Source organism: Leptosomus discolor, chromosome 6 (genome assembly GCF_034619465.1).
Source record: "Leptosomus discolor isolate bLepDis1 chromosome 6, bLepDis1.hap2, whole genome shotgun sequence".
Taxonomy (NCBI): domain Eukaryota; kingdom Metazoa; phylum Chordata; class Aves; order Leptosomiformes; family Leptosomidae; genus Leptosomus; species Leptosomus discolor.
Genome location: NC_141396.1, coordinates 8,482,751 through 8,497,009, shown reverse-complemented (window position 1 = coordinate 8,497,009; position 14,259 = coordinate 8,482,751). Strand labels below are relative to the sequence as shown.

The following is a 14,259-nucleotide window of genomic DNA, read 5'->3' as shown; positions in this document are numbered from 1 at the left end:
GGCTAATGTGATTTTTCAGATTTTTTTTTAAGAGATTTATTTTTTATCATAGTCATAAGGAGAGTATAATTGTCGTATTAATCCTTGTTCTGGCAGAAGGTACATCTCTTTCCATTTCCAAAGGTGACAGAAAACTTGCCCTCTATCTAGACAGAATAGTTTCATGAATAATTGGTTTGCACATTCAATCTGATAGTGGAAGATGAATATGAATATCCTGCTTATCTTAAATGTAAAATGAAAAAACTAAATCTGCTTCCAGGTTAAGCATTTTTTTTAATAGTTCCATTGTCTCACATTCCTTCTGGTAAAACTTCATCATTTATTCAGTAACTCAGGCGTCTCCAATGCATTAATTGTGTAGACTGTAACCTAACAGACAGCCCTTGTTTTGTGAGTATAATATTTCTGGCACATACTGTAATTATCTAGCTTCTAAATAAGAAAGAAGGAAGACCTGAAAGCAGAATCAATTGATTAATGTAAAAATTAAGCACTACATTTGAATGAATGTCTTTTATCAGCACTACCACATGCTATGTAAGGAGTTGTACTGTCACCACATTTAAAAGTTTTATAAAATATTTTAAATAAAATTTTAAAATACATATGCAAAATGTTAACAGTTTCAAAGCACATCATCAATAGTAATTAATTCACAATCCAAAGACACAGATAAGCAACTTACTGCTTATCTTCTGGTTGTTCAGTCTTTAGTGTACACCTAACATGGACTGGTATCATTCTTAGCTGACAACTAGCAAACAGACTATGCGTCAGTTTCACAATGTGGAAGACACTGAGAGAGCGTTTTCTCAGAGATTAACAGACTATGTCTTTTCCTAAAGTAAATTAGGGAAAGTAGGGCTTTTGTTTGTCTTAAACAAATTAGGGTTCTTACATCATGCTAACAGAGAACACAGAGAGAAAAAATCGAGGAGGCAAGGCAATGAAGTTAAGCTGATTTAATCAAGATCAGAAGCTGATCTTAGACCTTGAAATGAACTAGTCTCCATGAAAATGGTCTGCAAACTAGCACTGTACTACAGGACAGTGAATATTTCACTTCTTAAAGTGCAGTTCAAATTTTCCCTTTGTTTGAACACTTGTATGTATTATGAACGCAGGAGAAATATTCCTGAAAGAAGAGGCACTTACTCTTTCATAACAAACACACACAGCTCATACTGTTTCCATATTGATGGTAAGATATTTAAATTTTCCACAGGAATAGCAAAATTATCTTTCGTCCCAGTCTTATGCTACTATTCTAATGCCATATGGTGATTAAGCTATTTCTCTCATATGAAGCTGTACCTTTTACTGTTAATAAAGTAATTTTCTTGAGTAGAAAACAAATTCTGTCTGCAGTAGGACAGCTAAAGAGGTGCATAATCTATATAATAGGGTTAAATAATTTGTTGTCTGTAGCATACAAAAGAAAAAATGGTTGCTACCTCCTCTTTCAACAAAGTCCTGCTTTGATGCATCTATTTAGTGAGAAGCTTTTCCTCCTTTTTTTCTGTCTGTTTCTATGTCCCAGAATATTCACATTGTTTGCTGAAACTGTATTAAGGGTAAGCAACTTCAGCTTTCTCATTATACTTTTCTTATGACAGCCGTGGAAAGACTCAGCATAATCTCATCACCTTGTATTCATCAGACTACTAAGAGCTCTGGCATAGATTTTTCTTGGCATATTGAGTATTAATTTAAACCACTGCAGTCACTGATGTACAAAATTTAGGTGTGTCCTTTTAGCAGGGCTAATGCTCTTTTGAATACAAAAATCACTATATTAAAACTATTGTAGAAAAGTTGGAGAATTCCTGGCTGAGACTATTGGGAAACAGTCAATAAGTGCTGAAAAATAATAGAAGTAGTAGGGAGAGAACAGCAACAGCAAAAGAGTCTGTGGAGGGGTACAAATCGATGGTTGCACAGGAATGGCTACACAGGGTCAGGCAGAGGACCCATCCAATCCAACATTCTGTCTCTGCCAGCAGCTACACGTAGATACCTAGGGAAAGTAAGAACGGTAACATATGGTACTTCCTAAGTATCAACATTCAAATTCACATGTTTAAATAAGGAAAATGATGACTAATGAGGCTAGAAATCTTTCACAGTTTTTGAAAACAACACAGTCCAGAAATTTGTCTAACAAAGTACTTAGTCAAGATATACTTTGTAAAACCCCAAAATGTCATTTTCTGAAGTTCCTTATATTGCCAGCACAACTGTCAGTGCTGAATGAGATCCAACGATCTTGCAGGAGATCAGCGATTGGACTGCTAATCACAAAACCAGCAAACTGAAATCCTGATCAGGCAAATAGATCAATGAGGGTTTTCTCACATAAGTCAAATTGACTATTGGGACCAAAGCTGAATAAAATAGCTCCCCAAGCAACACTGCTCTGATCCAAAAATTTATTTGGTTATTGGACACAGGCTGAAGAAAGAATTGGAAGATTGCAAAGATGATGATTGGGAAAGTATCTGTGAGACTCTTCGAGCAGAAATTGATATTCTGCAAATGGTATGCCATTTTCACTATGCATTTTAAGTGTTTGATAATTTTAGTTTTAAAAGTGTAATTTAAAATTATTAGCAGTGGATAACAATAGAAAAAGAAAAAATACTTTGAAGACCCATTTCTGGAAATGAAGGGGGTTTCAAGGTTCGTTTCAGAGCCCCTGGTTGAGCTGTATGAAGATGCAGCTGCCATTAGCATCAATAACAGAATAACAGTCATGGGAAACTTGTATTACTCACTCTCATGATCAGTTTCAAGTTTCTGCTGGAGGAATGTAACTTGTACTTTATCTGTTAGTTTTATTACGCTTGTCAAACTTTAGAAACAAAAAAAACAGTTCAATGTTTAAAAAACACTTTGTAAAGAACGCAGTGAACTCACTGATTTCATTTTCTGTAATTCAATTCTTTCTCTTTTCCAGAGCCTATCACAAAAAAAGTCTTCAGACAAGTGAATAATGTGTGGCACATGATATGGAGTGTCATAGAAGCTAGTCTTTTGAGTATTTTGAAACCATTTTAGTCAGGCTATAACAGGTTTGCTTCTATTTTTTTTTGTTTGGTTGGTTAAACCACAATTTGTATCTGCCTTTACTTTTCATTAAAATAAAGTTTTATTAATTTTAAAGTGGTGAGGCGTTTGTGTTCTGTTCTCAAGTTCAACAGCTATCCATCTTCAGTTTCCTCTTTGTTGCCCATGAATGGACAGTACACAGTCCACTACACATACAGCTGAGTTCCTGTATTGCCAGCTCTATTCTCTATGTACTAATTTTTAGAATGAAGGCTCTCTTATTTTTAAGGTAGTGATGTGGTCCTGTTTGAGAGGAAGACTGCTATTACTAAGACTGCTAAACAGCTCAACTCCAGCAAGGCTGCATGATAGTCCAGAAGAGTTTCCAAATCTACTGAGCAGTAGATACCTGCATTGATGGAAAACCAGTCCATTACTTAGCACTTGTTTTCTGATTACATGAGAAGTCAGCTTTTCTTCTTCTCCCACAACACACAAAATACTGAGTGCTGGCTTCTGCGCTTGACAGCAAAGATAAAACTGTATTCTAAACAAAAAGTCCACATTTGTAGAGAATGGGTGACGAATTTATGTTGAATGAAGAACCATGTCCATTCAAGCATGTAGGACATATAACTGCTACAGCAGTTCCCAACCCCACAGTAGGAACTGACTTTTTGATTCAGGTGCTTGCAATAGAACCATGTGAAAACATTGACTGCTCAGCCGCAGTCTTCTCTGTGGTCATTGTCTCATCACATCCAACTGTGTGTGCAAATAATTTTCAATCTGCTTCCCACCTGGGGGTGGAATGGATAATTGCTCTTCTCTAGTTTTTCTACAGCCAGAGTTCTCCAAGCTACAGAGGGTGTCTGTCACATGAAACTGCAAAAGATGTTTTATTAAGAAGGGAGGAATAAATCCCTTTTGGAAGCTGACCAAATTCTGCCTGCAATGGAGAAAGTTTTTTTCCTCTTGGGACGCAGCTGCAGTTTGAAGTCTGGCAAGGTTTATCTGCAGCACTGGTATCAAAGCATGTTCTGATCCATTGGGTTAGCTAGGATAATTTCAAAAGGTTGGAATTATCATTCTTAATAACAAGTGCTGTTGGAGCTGACATCCTTACAAGGATTTTTTTGTCTCTTCCCTAAGAGAGATCCTCTCAGGATGTGCTTAATTTTGAACAACTTAGTCACTCTGACTTCTGTGGGACCATCTGACTCCTTTAAAGTTAGGCAGCCACTGGGTTTTGATCAAATCTGGGGCGTATTGCAAAATGATACTGTTGCATATCAGAGTGTCTACAGACAGCTAAAGTAGTGCTCTTTCTGAGTTTAATTGCTGGAAACAGATACAAATTTGGGATTTGTTAGGATGGCTGAGTTTATCCTGATAATTTTATTCATTTAAGGGAGCTTGCTTATGTTAAGTTTATTGGTTAATCATCCAGAAAAAACTTACTTTTAGACTTCAGATTTATCCACGTATAGTTGCTTTTAGTTACAAGAATTCTTGCATCTCTTTTGCAATGGTCTCATATGTATATAGTTGTTCAGTTCGTAGACATTAAATACTCGGATATGACATGAAACAGAACTCATTGCCTTATACCAGCATCCTACATTTACATTTCAGGTAAGTGGAATGAACAATAGCATCCAATAACTATCAATTAATAATATAAATTAATGTCTCTAAGTCACCTGAAAAAACATCTGGGGAAAAGAAATATGTTAAGCCTTTTTCAGTGATACTTCAGATTCTTGGAAACCAGTTGAAACTTCAGCCTTGGGGGGGAGGGTGTTCGTTTGTTGGAGGGTGTTTTGGTTTTAATAACTGTGAAGGTCTAAGTTCTTGATTATTGTAGTAGAATTACAGCATAAATATAGCAAAATTTGTAGTAACTCAAATGGCTGAAGCTCTCAGAATCAATATAACAACAAAACAAGAATAAAGCTCACCAAAAAAAAAAGTGAAACAGAAATCAATACAAATCCTATTGGGCTAAACAAATCCCTCAACAGCTCTGAAAAAAATATGATGCCAGACTAAACCAGCTGTTGCAGGGTGAATGTAAAACATACTAATTTCTCAAAGTACAAAAATACATTTGTCACCACTGTATTATGAATAATGTAATTTGGAACAAATACAATATTTCTGCTTGGAAAACTCAAACTAAAAATTAAGCAAAAGTTTATGTTTTGTGGATTTTCTCTAAAATTCTCAAATCGGAGATGAGTAATCTTTTAAACAATGAGTGCAAAAGGACCAAATCTTTTGTCATGTTTAATAAATATGTTAAAGAACAGAACATTGCCAATTGCCATGAAAATACACACAAAGTTATTGCAACTAAAGAAATTATTTCACGGATAACATAAGATATTTTTTTTTAAAAAAAGATAGATTATATATTGTATACCTTGCATATGAGTATGTAACAGAACCTCTGAGGCCAGAGGAAGAAGTTGTCAATTTTTATGACCAAAAAAAGAAGAATTAGAGCCATAGAAATATTTGAAACAGCTGGTGAGAAAGAGGAAGATAGCCCAAGAAAAAAGTTATTATTCTAGAAGGAAAAAATAGCATAGGGAAAACTAGCCATGCTTCTGTATTGGACATAGAAACAGATGTTTTTTTCGGATCAACAGATAAAAACTCCCTCATTTGTGAAGAGAGACAGAGAAATACTTTAGATTACTAAATTTACCTGGTAAAGATTGAGATTTGACAAGCATCAAGTCCTACATCCTTCACAAAAGACTTGATGAAGTGCAGGTTTATCTCAGGCTTACACAGGGACACCACAGTGCCTCTCCTCTGCTGTGACTACACACCCAAGACACAGATGAGCAGCCTGATTTTTTTATCATCAAATCACAGCTCCCAGCCATGCTTTGTAAAACACACTTCCCAGGAGCAGCCTAATGCAAACAGATTACTACAAGGGAGAATCAAGATCCATTTGAAAAAAGTCTGACAGGAAAATAATTAAGCCAGGCCATGGACCTGAGAAGGCTTGGGAAAAATCACTGAACTTTGAAGAAGAGTTTACCAGTCAGGGTGAGTAAGGTCTGACCACAGAGCTCCAAAACAGAAAGTCTGTTAAACCCTGAATCTATAAGATCATGGTTTTACAAAACAGCCTTCATGAGTTTGCAGGTAGAGCAAGGACAAGCCAAGGTCAGGAGCCAAAGGAAATGGGAGATATACTATGCTGAAGTCATGGTCAGAGTCCATGTTCAGGAGCAGAAAACCTGAGAAACTTAGTACCCAACAAGCCAGGAGACAGAACAACCACAGTGAAAATACAGCTTAACTGTGCAAGAAGCTCCCCCCATGACCTAATGTTACTTACCCAGGTATGTACCAATTCTTGAAGTAAGAGACAGCTACAACTGGGAGGAGAAACAGGAAACAAAAAAAAAAAAAAAAAAAGCATTTTGTTTCTTATAAAAAGGAGTTAAGCTACCATAGTTTCATATTAGTTTCTTCATTGTTAACAGCCAATTCAAAGGCTACCAAGAAAACCACTACAATATCTGACCACAGAATAAAATTACAGTTAGCTAATGCAACAGTACCCGCACAAATTGTCTCTAATTAGTTCACATAAATATGACTGAATTGGTGATTGTGCCAAATTAATGTTATTAAATGAAGAACAACAATAAAAAAAAAAAAAAAAGTACCTGTAACTGACTGACTCACTGAGGCAGTGAGAAAAAATTCCTATGTATGGCTCAGGGGGCAAAATATCAATTGATGTCACACATCCCTGTTCAGCTGATCTAGCTTACAGGGTCCTCTGTCACAGAGACAACTGACAATCTCCAGCTACAGGTTGCCTTTGTACAGCTTGACAGTTTGACAGTTGACAGTCTAGAAAAATTAAACCCCAAGGGAAAGGAATATTTGTTTTTAAAACCTGTGACTGAATTGCATGTATAGATCAAAAATGGATAGGAAAAGTAGCTACAAGACCAACCCCTGCCATGAGGGTGTAGCAGGCAACCTGAGAGCACAGATCCTACAAGAATGGTAACAGAAGAAGACCAGAAAGAGAAGACATGTTCCACCTGTCTCCCTGGTTAAGGATGCCATGCCTGATCAGCACCACTACCCATCCGTAGCTGATCTTCCCTGTGCTTCAACAGGATAAAGAGCACTGCTTTTGGATTTGCCATTCACCACATTTGTGATGCAGATTCAATCAAATGTGGGGTGCCATATATTACCATATAATGGGGGTTAAACGCGTTAGAATTTTGAACAGCTCTATGTGTTTATCTCTGTGTGCATACCTGTTTGGGTGCTTTCTGCTCTAATGGATACCACAGGATCAAGTCAGAGTAAATTTGTGTGAAACAATGGGTATCTATGTCCAGGGTCAAACCACCACAGTTGTCATGGTGGTCCAGAATTAAACTAATACAAAGTCAGCACACTAGCTCAGGTGTAGAGCAAGTCAACTGGCTTACCACAGTCATCTTCAATTCGACAGGAGTTCATAACATGAGAACAGATTTTACCACTGACTGAGCTGAAGTAAGAAATAGGACCTGTCCTGAAGCTTCTAGTAAGAGAAAGCACCTCCATGAAAAAGGTAACAGGTTTAGTGGATGCCCTGCACACCCCTTTCCGGGGACGACAGTGCAATAAACAGATACTTGGTAAAGAGGACTAGCAAAATAGTTCCAGTCCTCTGCTCTGAAATAAAATGTGATACTACAGTATGTTAACTGGTGTAGTGGTTTAACCCTGGCTAGATGCCAGGTGCCCACCAAAGCCAGTCTGTCGCTCTCCCCCTCCTCAGCTGGGCAGGGGAGAGAAAAAAATAACAGGCTTATGGTGTCGAGATAAGGACAGGGAGATCACCCAACATTTACCATCACACGCAAAATAGACTCAACTTGGGAAAAATGTAATTTTTTACCAGTTACGTGAGAGAGGAGTAATGAGTAATAAAACCAAATCTTAAAACCCCTTCTCCTCAACCCTCCCTTCTCTCCCAGGCTTAACTTTATTCCTGATTTCTTTCCCTCCTCCCCCTGAGTGGCACAGGGGGATAGGGGTTTGTGATCAGTTCATCACTCTGTTGTTCCTGCCACTCCTTCCTTCTCAGGGGGAGGACTCTTCACACACTTCCCCTGCTCCAGTGTGGGGTCCCTTCTCACGGGAGACAGTCCTCCATGACTTCTCCAGCGTGAGTCTTTCCCACGGGCTACAGTTCATGAACCACTCCAACGTGGGTCTCCTCCCCGGTGTGCAGTCCTTCAGGAACCAACTGCTCCAGCGTGAGCCCCCCTTATGGGGTCTCTGGCAGCAAACCTGCTCCAGCGTGGGCTTCTCTCTCCACGGGCCACAGGTACTGCCAGGAGCCTGCTCCGGTGCAGGCTTCCCACCGGTTCACAGCCTCCTTCGGGCATCCACCTACTCCAGCATGGGGGCCCTCCACGGGGTGTAGGCAGTCATCTGCTCCACCGCCCATGGGCTGCAGGGGGACAGCCTGCCTCACCGTAGTCTTCACCACAAGTTGCAGGGGAATCGCTGCTCCGGCGCCTGGAGCATCTCCTCCCCCTCCTTCTGCACTGACCTAGGTGTCTGCAGAATGTCTCTCACATATTCTCACTCCTCTCACTCGCTGCAATTACTGCTGCGCAATAACTTTTTTTCCCTTTCTTAATCACATTATCACAGAGGCGCAACCACCGTCGTTGATGGCTCAGCCTTGGCCAGCAGTGGGTCTGTCTTGGAGCCAGCTGGCCTTGGCTGTGTTGGTCATAGGGGAAACTTCTAGCAGCTTCTCCCAGAAGCTACGCCTGTAATCCCTCCCACTACCAAAACCTTGCCGCACAAACCAATTACAACTGGGTAAAGGACCAGATTTTCACATCGCATGCCTGGCTTGTCAATGGAGTATTTAAGTAAGTAGTAGCTCTGCTTCTTTTACTGGTTACAGCTGACGTGCTGTACTTACTCATTCTAGTGACAGCCCAACCTTCCAGATTCCCGTCATTCTCATCGTGTCTGCTAGGAATTGTCAGCCTCTTATCCAAATGACTTTTGTAATTATTTGGTTGTTCTTTTGGTGATTTTTGGGGGGCTGAATTTATCAAGTTCCTAGATGCTTTTTTTATATTCTACATACCAGGCTGCTGTTAACAGCCCTTTGTCTAGTGAAGCATCTATACTTTGGGCTGAAAACCAATCATATTTAGTAATACCTTCATCTGCAGAAGAACAGTTCTCGCCTGGCTCACTGATAAACCTCCTAAAGCCTCGACTGTCAAAATCACTTGCAGACTTTGAGTCAAGCAGGGGACATGCTAGCTCTGATTCTCTGAAGGGCCAAAGCCAAGGCACATTCATACACTCACAGTTACCTCCAGTCACCCTGATGATATCCTACACAGTTTGAATGTGTTTTCAGCATGAGATTGTTGTTGGCAGAAAGCTTTATTTTTTTACTAAAATCACATTGGAAAGTATAATACTACATCACTTCCAATTCTAAAACACTAGATGTGTTACACTAAACTATATACCTTCTGCATTTCTTCATCCAGACCTATACAGTAATTCCCAGATATCAGTTTCACCACTCCTATGGTCATTTCCACCAGCACAAGTCTGTCAGCCTGAATAGCTGAGGAGCTTAAAAATTTCTTTGGAAATGTGAAGTGGGATTTGATTCCTTTCTTCCTACTTAATGTCTTGAGTACTTAAAGACAATGTCTGCTTCTTTGGAAGGAATAGCTTTACAGTGATCAATTTTACATTTAAATCAATTATTAAATAGAAATGCCAGAAAAGAGTCTTTATAGGTACACAGCATATTTCTTGGGTTTTACTGAAACAATAATTCTTGTTATTGTGTGATAATAAATTTCCAAGCAATCCTGATGTCATGTCCTAGTGAGAGAGGAGCCCATACCCTGTTTCACTTTAGAACAGAGAATTGCTGTAATTTATTTAACTAAATTTACTCTTGCAGGAAGAGAGCAAGGCCTAGCCAGCAATCAAACTATGGATTGGAATGGTGTTCAATGCCATAGTCTAAGGAGCATTTGGTATTATTTGGTGCTGATTAAGTTCCCTTAAACAAAGTCTTCAAACATTTAAGTGCATAAAGATAATTCAGATAATCGTAAACTAAACAGTGAACAGTACATTGTGTACAATAAACAGAAAGAAAATTCATCCTGTCTAATATTGGAATTTTATCTCCCTTGGATCCTTCATACTATGGTTCATAAATTCTTTTTAATCTTGATTAAAAAAGATGGATAATCAGGCTATCAGTCACAGTGAGAGGATTTGTAATGGGGTGTTTCAGTGCCATCTAGTGGTTTCTCGTATTAATAAAAAAAAAAATATTCCGTCGTATATGACCATTTTCTGTTTGCAATTGTAATCAGAAAACATTTTTTGCTACTGCTATATTCTTAACTTTCCCTCAATTTTATAACGATGTTGGACAAATAACCGTTAAAATATTTCTATTGGCTCTGTCTAAGGACATACTATTTCTGTGCAAAAATAAAATAAATATCATGCAGTGATAGTAAACTGTATTAGGTATGAAGAGGAGGCGTCATACTGTGAGACTGAGACCAATAATCTAGCTGGGCTAAACCCCATCTTTTGGGAAGGAACACAGCTTCAGTTTGAAGATTTCAAGAGTGAAGATGCATAAAACCTGTTCCACTGACTAATTAGCATGCTAATCTTTATCTAATGGATAGTTTGAATGTGTTGGCCAGAGCTTTTGGTCCTTCTTTTTTCTTATGCTTTCTTCTCTGAGATTAAAAAGCTTTTTAATACATGGTATATTCTCCTTATATTAGTACTTCTGTGCTACAATCGAGTTACCTTTCAGACTCTTCTTTGATAAGCTTAACAAACTGCATTCTTTGTGTCCTTCACAGTGAGGCATTTATCCAGCACTCAGATAATCTTTCTGGCTTTCTTACACCTTCTACATTCCTTGCACTGTTAGAAACACTGATACCTGACTTGTAAGCAATATTTTAGTACTGGCTTCATCAGTACTTGTATACACGTAAAATTGCCTTCCTACTCCTACACACTGCCTTCCTCAATAGATTTACAAATTCTTGTTAGTGCTTTTTACCTCACACATCACATTAGAAGTCTGTGTTGACTCAGCTGTCAAGATGACTTAGCACTTTTCAAGGTTGCTGTTTTCAAGGACACTGTCCTCCCCCCAATACTTATAAACCAGATTTTTTTGAACATACAACTCTGCATGTAAATACATTAAAACAGTAGCTAATTGCACGGGTTCATTCTGCTTACCAAACTATCCATGTTACTCTGTGTGACTTCAGCATCATTATCTATCATGCTGTCAACCTCTGTGAATTTTATCAGTGGCGATTTTTTATTTAAACCCAAGTTATGCATAAAAATGTAGCATCACTTTGGTCTGAGCACTCTTCTTTGGATGACATAGTTATAAGCAGCCTCACTGGATGATTATTCCTCAGGGGCATTATTTTTCAAAACCATTAGTTTCAGATTTTAATTCATTGCTTATAGACTGTATGTGTGCTATAGTGCCAGCTATTTTAAATGAACAGTATGTTATGCTAGCTGAATGTCTTCCAGCAGTTAGAGCATATGATATCTACACAGTATAATTGCATCTGTAATCTCTCAAAGAGTTAAATCAGGCCTATTTTCTATAAAATCACACTGACTCACATTAATTGTATTCCTGTCATTTAATTCTTTATGACTGAAATCTTTTGCCCTTTCCCATTATTTCACCTGGAGTTCATGTGAGGTTAAGAGGCCATTTAGCTACAAGTCCTTTTTCAAATACTTGTAAGCTGTTCACCATTTTCCTGCTTCTGCAATTTCCCCAGCCCTCCAAAAAATCATTTCAAAAGCTCGTTAGTGTATGTGAAGTGCCTCGGCCAAAGACGTTTTCTTTGCACACCTTCAGGTGCAAATGATCCAGGCTTGATCACTTCAAAAAACCTTATCCCTAGCAGACACCTAACTTCTTCCTCACTTATTAATGAATTCCGTGGAATGAGTGCATTAGCATGCTTCTTTCCAAACACAAACCAGAAAAAATCTATTGAAGCTCTTTGCCCTTTCTGCATCCTTCTAAACAGATCTAATATCATTTTACCTTCAGGGTCCCTTCGACATTTGGGAGCACTACCCATAATCTTAAAGAAAATTCACCTGGAGTTGTAAGACCACCAGTCATAACCTTTCACTCTTCTACAGCTCCTGAGGTAAATCTATAGCCACACCTGCCTGCCATGTAAACATGATAGTGAAAGTAAAACGAGTAATACCACACTGTAGAAAGAGCCATTGCTGGTATGATAGACAAATGGTAACACTGGTGTTTCTCTTAGAAGAGTTTACTCTGTCGGAAAAGGTACCTATAGCTCGTATGCTTACAATACTACAGCTTATAATTATTGAATAAACTGATTTGCATTTTGCTCGTGTTGGAACACTTTCCAGTCTCACTAAAGTCCAAGGAATCATCCATCAACCACAAATATTGCCTTCTAAGTCTGTACCCTAACCTTTAAACACTTGTCTCTTCATGTGGGTATGATCCATTTGCCCAGATCACAGTGGAATTCCAAATTAATGAAACTTTGCAGTTATTTATGTCCTTATAGGGAGTTTGACCCTTCCTGTCTCTTTAGATCTGACGCTTTCAAATGAAGGGGATACAGAAAAAGAAGAGGTCTGAAAAAAATACTTCCTTATTGAACTAAAATGTATTTAGTTCTTTCAGAGTTTGGCTATCCCATAAACGGAACTACTATGAACAAATTTGTATTATTTCTTTATATGAAATAAGTATAAGTTCTTTATTTTTGAGCAAAGGGAAATAGAGCTAGTATTAGAGAAAATTCTGCTGCACACTAAGTTAGCTATACTTTTTTTTTTTTCCATTACTGACACAGTATTAAAACATGGCTGGTGAATTAAACATAATAACAGAAAGCATCAGCTTACCTAACTTATTTTAAAAAAAAAAAAAAAAAAAATCCACTTGTGACACTGAAATAATTCATTCATAGAGATAAAATGAAGTTTCCGATACAAAAAAACACCCAAGCCCTTTGTAAATCTGCAATATATTTATGTACATCCATTATTATGTAGTTATACTAAGGATGAACATTACATTTGGCCTTTAGGAATTTTATTTAAATAATGCCTTATCTTTTGAGGATGTCTCTAGGACATTAAAAAAATAAATGGGCTGTTTCATGAGAGAAGTAGAATGGCACCAAAGTAATAACTACACACTAGGAATTAGCAACATTATCTGTTTAATCCACACCATACTTGGTTAAGATCAGAACACAAATACTTAGGAACTTAGAGATTTACTGCGGTTTTACGTATCGCAGCACACGAGATCAAGACAATCTACTCTCCTTTTCCAAATCACACTTCAAATATTAACAGGGTGCTTGTACAAACCGGCCACTGTTCATTCATATAAAGCCACAGCTGCATAATTCAGCAGGAGTGTAGGTGTGTGTTATTGTGCTAAGGGAACTGTTACTATCTTGAAATTACTATACATGTGTGAGAAAATAGGCAGATAAAGCATGGAGGTCAGTGTACTATTTACAGAGGGCTTAGAGGCAGAAGAACAACCATGTTCTGTTTCTTCCATTAATATAGAGTTATTTCAATAAGTACATCAGTTAGATTAATTATTCAGAGGAATTCATTAATAATAAAGACATCACACTGTGTAATGCTGATGCATTGAAACATGAATTGCACTAGGTGGTAGTATGAACTTGCGCCTCATGAGAAAATGGTCTAGGATTAACAGTAATAGTTGTGATACTCATTAAAAACTCTGCCGTGCTTTTTCCTTTAACAAGAAATACATTACCTAGGAGAAGCCACTAAGCTGAGTGTAGTAGTAAATACCAACTAAGTATTTACTTACTCTCAGAGTAAGCTGAGAGATTTTTCAGCAATTAACTTCCAAAATTACAACTCAACCTTGTCTCATATTCATGCCTGCACATCTATAACCAAACACATATGATGTATCTCAATGCTTCCTTAATACTTACAAGCTAAAAACACAAGAAGGAGACCGAAACATAAACGGGTTCTAATACTTTTTCCCAGTCCCTTATTGCTTTTGTGGCTCTTCCAAAAATATTTTTT

At 37.9% G+C, this 14,259-nt stretch overlaps 1 protein-coding gene across 1 annotated transcript in view; it reads left to right on the top strand.

The window, feature by feature from the left end:
• The window catches only part of LOC104342646 (pancreatic lipase-related protein 2), a 59,092-nt gene that overhangs the window by 16,236 nt on the left and 28,597 nt on the right, over positions 1 to 14,259 (top strand). Inside the window, exon 5 of the mRNA XM_086466853.1 lies at positions 2,454 to 2,541. Within this exon, the coding sequence (XP_086322979.1) occupies positions 2,454 to 2,541 (88 nt within the window). The remainder of the gene's footprint in view (positions 1 to 2,453; positions 2,542 to 14,259) is intronic.